Raw genomic sequence first — 8,851 nt, 5'->3', positions numbered from 1 at the left:
CCCCCCCCCGCACAGCTCTAATAAAGACACCAGTCTTTGCATCTATAGAGATAGGTGTCCCACCTCTAGGCCAAGACATGTTCCAGTTACAACCTCTTCTGTTTGAGACAATGTATAATTTAAAAAACTACAGGACAAGAAAATTCCTATCAGACACTGTCCATGTGATTTTTTTTCTGACCCCATAAAGTGAATTGAGACTACTGCTGTTTTCTATTACAACAGAGAGAAGCCAATAGTCACCAAAAAATCGAATCTGAACCCTAAATTTAAAAAGCAGAGTACCTGAACTTGTGGAAGACCCCACTTCCCTAAAGCAAGCTGGCTGTAGCAGCATCTTGAAAGCAAGCAAATGAGACCCAAAGAACTCACACTGCTTGTACTTTAAAACATTGCTTTTAAATACTTCTGTGGTTGGATCTTTAATTAATCATACTTTATAGAAAGCACAGTGAGAAATCAAACAGATACAGCTCCTCAGCATGAAGTATAACAGTGGAAATGCTCTAGGAAAAAGCTATGATCAAACTGAAGGATCTCTAAGTGAAGACACCCCAATTATATAAAACCATTTAAAAAAAATCATCAGTTTTATAAAAAATTGATCTCCTGCAATTCTGCCCACAATAAAATGCAGGAACACTAAACTAAACATTATAAAAGCTTCAGGGCATCACAACACTTGCTGGTTTATTACTTTCAAGGACTAGTGACTTCTCCTCCTTGCCTACCAGTGCTCCTTGCTAATGTTACAGCAGCCGGAGATGCCAGTGGGACAGTGGTGCAGCTCAGCACAGCACAGCCTCCTTCTGAACCATGCCAGGTGCCAGTTGCCCAGCCACAGCCTTTAGTAGAAATATCTTAAAAAAAAAAGCTGGGGGCAGTTCTGACTTCTCCTCCACCACATCACTGAAACCTTCTGGATTGCCCAGGAGGACAAATGAGATGTACAGTTACTGCAGAGCAGCCCTTGCAGCAACCAGACCTACCCTGCCCACAGCTTAGACACACCAGCTGTGCTAAAAAGAGGTTGAGGTGGTTGCAGGAAAAGGCAGATGCCTTCAAGGGCAGGGATGCAGCCAAAGCAGTTGCCTAAGAGGGAAGAGGAAATGATCCTCAGTGTCAACATCACATCCGAGTACAAACCTTGCTATTCAGAAACTTCTAAAAACAATCTCTTACTTTCTTGATTTACAGATACTGAAACAGATACTGAAGTATCTCTGAAGAAGAGCCTCAAGCACTGCTGCAGAGCACTACTTCAGAAGGGCCTGGAAATGAAGATTGAACTCAAACCCAAATATTTCTAGAAAGCTGAAGCTTTGTTTGACCCATACTATTAGCATAATAAAAGCTAACTGTACAGAAATTGCTCTTCTAATGCACTTTTAAACATTAAACTTCACCTACACATGAGAGAAGTAAACTGTAATTCACCTTCATAAATTATCTTCCATCTTCTCTCACATGAAACAGTAGGAAGTAATCAACCTATTTTGCTATCTTGATAAATCCTTAAAGGCACTCATTAAGAGAAACATACATCCAGCAGGTGAACAGAGATAACTGGTCATAAGTGATGACAGGCAAAAATATACAAATACCTGATCTGAAAAAAGGCCAAGTTGGAAGCGAGATGCATACTGAACTATCCACTTTACTTGCTGTTTATTCAGCTCATGTCAGGATGATTCAACGCATCTTTACACGCAACTCCCTATTCATACAGCATCTTCTAGTCACAAAACCAAGCATTTTCCATTTCTTTTTTTTAAACAAAGGGTAGAACAGTGGAATGGGAACTTGCCATTCAACAGCGGAAACTATTTGTAAAGCTGGGAAGCTGGAGACACTAAGAAGAAAAGGCTTTAATGAAACTGGCCGCTGTGCGTGCCAACTGTCAAGACTTTTTGTATATTCTTCCAAGGAACACTGACTGAGGCTTTTTCTGTATTTGCTCTTTATATCCCAGTGATTATAATTCTTTGAATGATACAAAAGAATAAAATTCATGAGAAATGCCATATGAGAAACAGGCAGGCTTTTTTCCCCCTGCAACTAGTCTGTAGCTGCACTCAATGACCCATTAACTTATTTTTGGTTCAGAACAAAGCCAGCACCAAGACATTTGCGACTCATTATCAGCCAGGAACAAGGAATTCACCACTAGAGCCTCAGCTGATCCAGATCCAAAGGAAATCCCCATATGCTTGGAATTTCTGAAATACAAGCACTACAGTTGTTGCCTGGTAAAAAGACAGTTTCCATACACAACAGAAGAGATGTTTATATTTATGTTTTTGGAGGCTTGTAACTCATCCAGAGGCAGATAAATTTTCCCAGGGCAGCAAAAGTCCTATCACTGACACTTGGGTAAAAACACAGCACTGTTTCAAGTGACTACTCCAATGCATGGAGGCAGAAGAGCTGCAACAGTTTTCCAGACCGACATTTAAGCCTGTGAAATCCTTTTCCTTATAGCCTTTGTTTCATTACAAGATCCCACGCTTCTGTGGCAAAAAGCTGTGCTGCACAAAATAGCTTTTGCTCACTGCACAGTCTGCCTTCACTTCCCAGGGCACAGTTTGTCCTCTGCTTTGGAGGAGGAAAGCTCCTCTGGGTTTGACTTTGGTGTCCACCGTGCCACAGCTTCCCAGAACAAGCCTGGAAGCGAGCCCAGACGCTGCTGCCACGTATGGCAAGGTCTAACCCCATGCCTTGAACTTGGAGCACTCCCAGCAGTGCCCTCACTAGCCAGAGGTTACTAGCAGGCGAGGCAGCATTTTACAACATACCAGCATTTAAGTGATAGCTACATGAGTGTAAGTCTTGCCTGGGAGCATATCCAGCAACCAGTCAGTTGAGAAGGGCCTTCAGCACTATCGGAATCATACAAATACTCCAGTCACCTTCTCTTTTGGACCAAGACAAAAGTGTAGCTTATTTCCCTGTCCTTGTAAACAGCACACAGAAAGATGGGGGAGCCGAGGCAAGCACATCACATTTTCCACTCTGCTATGGAAAAAGCAGAAAGTGACTATGTAATTAATGATGGTGCGATAATGCACACACTGGGACTGGCTACAGTAAGGTGGAAATTTTAATTCTGCTATCTCATACCTCTTAAGAGCTCAAATTGGCAACCTTAATAACATTCTTTGACTTTTTTGAAGTAATATAATTACTTTCAATTAATCAAAACAAGGAAAGATTGAAATATCCTTTCATGAGGACATCGACATGAATAATATTCAGGGAGCAGAGTGGTGACCACTAATGTACCAATGCTTATTATAACTGCCAGGCAGCAGCATCTGAGGAAGTTTCTCCTTCTACCCAGGACAGGAAATAATTCTCTGACATCCATTGTCAGGAGCTGACTAATAGCAACAAGCTAGAACAGTAAGTGCTGCTGTGAGGTCTTAATTATATGGAATAAGAAAATATGAGCTTCAAAGTGACCAGTGATTGCCCTGCAACTCCCTCCTACACTGTCTCAGAACTCTCTCTCTCCTCCCTCCATCTGAGGTTCTGTGTCACAACCCTATGTGCAAAAGATCCCCATGGGGATATGGGGAGGCCCAGGTGAACTGCGTGCACAATATGAGGACACTTGTCCCCACCTCCCTCCACTCCTCCTGGCAGCACATCCTTCATTAAGCCACCCAGAATCGTACTAAGGCTCGCCCGGGAAGAGACTCTTCCCCTGGCAACAATCCTCTGATGGAGATCAGAGTGAAGTGAAAGAAAAAAGCCCTAGAGTGTATCCAATTTTCTGAGCAGAAACATGGAAATAGCTCAAACATTCATTTTCATCATTCCCTCCACCACTTTGAGAAGATTCAAGGGATGATATATCTGCACGATACTTGATTTCAATTTTAGAAACACAACTCAGTGCACTGACTCGGCAGCCATTGCCGTTCAGACAGTGTTACCTCTGCTCCTGAGTATTTCTGTGTGTGCTGGACGAGCTCTGCTAGGCAGACATCATCGCTGACAGGCATGGACTGGAAATGAAGCTTGAAGATCTCCCCACGAGTGGCTGCGTCTGGTAGCGGCACATAGATAATTCTGTCTATTCGTCCTGGTCTCAGCAAGGCCTGCAACGAAAGCATCACAGGAAAAGTTACAGCACGTGGCACAGCACATCAAGAAAGGAAAAACCACAATTCAGTTGAAAACAATGAACAAATAGCCAGCAGTTTCAGCAAAAGCAAGAAGCTGCGTATGAACAGTCAAGCCATGTGCAATGGGGGTTATTCTCCCATGTTAGAACAGATCAGTCGCTGAAAAGACAGTAAGGATTCTCAGCTGGAGAAATACCAGTTTATGGAAAAAAGGAATCATAAAGGAACCATAGTAATTTTCCTAAAATAATAATTTTAGGCTTGTTGCAAGGTGCGCTGGAATGTTAAGACTTGGCAGAAGGACAGGTGGCAATGGACAGAACCCAAGTGCAGATCTTCAACCAAGACAACAAGTAGAGAAAATAAGGTTTTTTAAAGTGAAGCTTAAATTCTGGATTTATGTTGCTTTATCCCAAATTATTAGAGCTGCACATGCTTACAGAAGAGCAGACTACTCTTAACAGCTTTTCATGCAAAATAAGCCAGCAATAGACAGAGGCCAGTGATGCTTAACTTCAGAAAGGGGAGGAAAAGAACCACAGACTTGAACAAAGCACTATAGTTAACGCATTTTAGCATCAGCTTTGAACTGTTGGAAAAACCCTGCTTTTTCCTTTTCTTGTGCCACACAACAACTGACAATTGAACAGATGAATACAGCTACAAGCTAAGGCCCCAACTTTGCAATTTCATACACGCATATTGCCCCTTGCACTTTGGTTTCCCAGACTGACTCAGATTAAAAATGCACTGGGGAGGTAGGAGGGAAACAGAGCAAACTGAGGCACAGCAACAGACAATGCAAGAGGAGACAACGGCCTCAGAGACCCGGGGGAGGGAGGGTTCAGACTGGATGGGAGGAAGAAATCTCTAGAAGAGAAGCACAGCCTCAGGGCAGGTCATCAGGGAGGCTGCAGAAACTCTGTTCTCAGGGGTTTTGCAGCTTGGCCAGATGAAGCCAAGTCCTCCCCAATGTGGTGCTGGCGACAGTCCCACCTTGTGCAGGAGGGGGACTGCAGAGCCTCTGGAAGCCCCCTCCAACCAGCCTTTCTGTGACTGTACTGTCTGGATAGGTCAAAAAGTCAACTTTATCTATGTATAGGACAATTATATCTGATACCCAGGAAAACACAAGCTCCTAAATCATGAGAAGAGAGGAAGCTCGTTTCCCTATGTTTCTAAAAATCTCCAAGATTTAAAAAAACTATCTAGTTAAAAAAGTAAAAACCCTACTGGCCTTCACATTTGAAAACAAACAAACAAATCTGTCCATAGCAAATATACATAAATAGTATTTAAACTATTTAAAAAAAAAACCTGAATGTTTATAAGATTCAGTGTGTAACTTAAATTGTTTTTATGTTATGGTTCTCCCTTGGGCAGAGTAGTTTGAGTTCCAGATTACTAGAGATATTGCACGGCTGTCCTGGGCTGTCAGCCAATAAGTCTTTTCCCAGCCTGATCATGTCAGTGAAAGTCATGCTGAAAAAATAGTAGGAAAGAGCTTTCCTTCCTGCACAGCATTGATCAAGTTAACACCCTTCCTAAAGTTTCTTTAAAAAGACTATTGTGGTGCTTCAGAGTGGAAAACTGTATCCTGAATGTTATGAGATGTCTTGTTATTTTTAAAACAGAAGATGAAAATGCTCAGCAGAAAGTGCACAGCACTGCGGTGTGTTGCATCCAGCTACCCAAGGAAGGCTGCAGAGGGAAGACTAAAGGTCCATATCGAGCTTGGTCCCTGTCCCTGGCAGTGGCCCATGCTGGGACTCTATGAAAAAGAGCAAGAAGCAAACCACACACTGCTATCTCCTCAGCAGACTGTGCTGCTTTCCACAGCACACTTGATATATTCACCAAAGAACTCAGCCCACTGATGATAACTCAACTAGTGTGTAACAGCGTCTCAATCATGTGTGTATCAGGATGTTGCCATTTTTTGCCAACACACTTGAAAGAGAAATTTGCATGTTTCAAGACTAGGCTTGGATGAAGAGGAATTATACTGCAATTGTGCTCTGCATGCTCTTAAGGAAGTGCCCATAGCTAATTCTATTATTTAGAAGAAACAAGAAATGTTCACATGAGTAGAGTGGTGTGCATCTTTTAAATCAAGGCAGGTTTAATCAGGACGCGTAGATAATTAGCACGTTTTCTAAAGCCAGCTTAGCTTCCCACTGCTGAATGACCATGGTTGCTGTGCAAGTGGAACAGGAAATATCCTGGATGCTGGGAGCAAGTGCTGCCCTGTGACACATCAGCTTTCAGCTCTGAGGTAACAGTTTCTAGCAACACAGAGCACCCATGCTTGCAAAGCACAACTGCAGATGGAAAAGAGTGAATATATAAATTTTTTGCTCAGTTACTAAAAATTGTATATCCTTCAGTTTGTCGCAAATGCTTTATGTTTTATATATAGTCATAGCTGGGGGCCCAAGTTTTAAACACACTATCATTGCATTTTGCTACAATCAGGCCTAGGGACTTTATCCAAGACGTCCAGATGTGCTGGGAACTGTACAAAAAAAGCACAAGTCAGTCTCTGCAATGCTTGCTGCTTAAATAGACACAGACACAAAGGAGAGGAGAGAAAATATTCTGTAACCTCACTTGAGAGAACGAGTTAAATTCCTCCCAGCCCCCAGAGAGAAAAGAGAGCTGGTGGAGACCAGCTGGACAGGCAATGTGGTGACACTGGCATACCCTGAACACAGCCCGACTGCTTCTTGCTCTGCTGTCACCACCCTTGTCCCTTCAGCAATCCCCCTCCCCTCTATACTCCTGAGGAACCAAAAGCAGAGAGAAAAGGTGAGGAAGGGGCCTTGCCTCGACCCATCCTGCATTACTGAAGGGCAAATCCCTGGCATGAGGCCATAGATGGGCTGCAGGGCTGCACTGAAAGCAATTGGAGAGGATCAGCAAATTGAGGCCATTCTCCTTTGCAGGGAATGTTGCCCTCTCAGGTCTTTGGTCTCTGCATACTTCTCATGGAGATACTTTTCCTTTTTGGCCAAAATAATTCAGCCCTTAGGACTGAGCTGCACGTAGAGGTCAGCAATAAGGGAACAAGATACTCCTCTTGATGTTTTTCCACACTGAAGTTTCCACTGGAGGAAAATTAGCTCTTTCTGGTTTGCTTAGAGAAGCCTACTGTGGCATTTGGTGTGGACACCAGCAGCAGCAGTGTCAGCTTGAACACCAAGGCCTGGGTCATGCTTACTTCTGCTGCTGGCAGCAGTGCTGAGTTTGATGGATGTTGGCACGACCTTTTTCCTCAAAGCCCTTTTCTTTATAGACCAAAAGGCTATTTCTCTTCTTAGTGGGGTGCTGTGTGGTACAGCTTCCCCATGGGAAGGGTTTTGGTGGTGGTTCTTCAAGCACACCATGACCTTTACAGGCTCTTCCATAAGATAGAGCTTCTTTCTTGCAATTTGCACTTTGGAAATCCCCCAGAGAGCCATGAGGACACCCAGGTCACCTCCAGACCAGCCCTGCTGCCCACAGGGGGGATTGGGATCTGGTACCGACCCACTGGCCAGGCAGGAGATGAAGGCATCTGGGATTGATCCTTGCTGCTGAGCTGGAGGAGGAGGAATTCTGCAGGAGAAGGTGGTGGCTTGACTGTGCAGGAGGAGAGGCAGGTGGGGGAGGGTGAAGAGTTGAAGCTGGGCTGCAGGTTCAGGCAGATATGAGCTGCTGGAAGTATAAAATTAACTGCTTGCGGCTGGGAGATGCAAAACTGATTTGAGGGTAGGAGCACACAGAAGGTGGGAAGTTGATGGGGCCAAAATTAATTGATGTGTGCACAGAGCTACATAATTCACTGATGGTGAGATGTAAGGTTAGCATAATTTATGTAGGCCAGGAAGGGCACAAAATTAAGTAATTGGGGTTTTGGTAGAAACCAGAATACTTCATACCATTAAGCAATTCTTTTATAAGTTTAGGTAATTTTTTTGTTGTTACCACAACAGTTACAAAAGGGGTCTAAGTGCACATACACTGAAAGGTTACTAGTGGTACACAGATATAATATTCTTCAGGGGAGCACTAGGAAAGTGGATCATCAATAGCAAAATCCCACTTTCATTAAGGAAAAAGTGCTCCTCGTTCAAAAAGAAAAGCTTAAATCCTTGAATATTTAAAACAGAGTTTTACTTTATCATTAGAAAAGATAGCAGGTTCAAAAATACGTGTTTTGTGTGCAATTATGAAGATAATTATTTCAGGAAAAAAAACTTAAATAGGTAAAGCCAGGAAAATATTTGTGGTTCTTGTTAAGAATGGACTAGAATTAACCTTAGGGCTTTGCTAATTATCCTCCTCCTTTTTTCCTTTTTTTTTTTTTTTAAATCACCCATCTTTAGTTAGCTTTTTCAAAGGATACTTGGCCTTCTCAATAGCTACATTGTCAAACAACACAAAATTATAACACTGACTGAAGCATACCCAGCTGTTGAGCTTTCTGTGGCATATAAAAAATCACTTTCCTACTGACACAGTTCTACAGCCATGCCTAACTCATCAAAATCATTTCTAATCAGATCTTACAATAAAATGTCATACATAAATGGTGCAAGAAGGTAATCTGACATTAGAAAAAAAATAATTCCTGAAATGTGGCAAACTTGAACAAAGTTTTTGTTAGCAAAATGTAACTTGCGTAGCAAAACACAAGCTGCAGAGTAAACAGCATATTGAGGTGTGTACGAGGCAGCAAG

At 42.7% G+C, this 8,851-nt stretch overlaps 1 protein-coding gene across 1 annotated transcript in view; it reads right to left on the bottom strand.

Annotated features, from left to right (window-relative positions):
• SPATA5 (spermatogenesis associated 5) overlaps positions 1-8,851 on the bottom strand; it is a 201,293-nt gene that overhangs the window by 36,228 nt on the left and 156,214 nt on the right. The window contains exon 14 of the mRNA XM_010008974.1: positions 3,939-4,103. Within this exon, the coding sequence (XP_010007276.1) occupies positions 3,939-4,103 (165 nt within the window). The remainder of the gene's footprint in view (positions 1-3,938; positions 4,104-8,851) is intronic.

This window comes from Chaetura pelagica, unplaced genomic scaffold (genome assembly GCF_000747805.2).
Source record: "Chaetura pelagica isolate M959 unplaced genomic scaffold, ChaPel_1.0 scaffold221, whole genome shotgun sequence".
Lineage (NCBI taxonomy): Eukaryota > Metazoa > Chordata > Aves > Apodiformes > Apodidae > Chaetura > Chaetura pelagica.
This window is presented reverse-complemented; position numbering and strand designations above follow the sequence as displayed.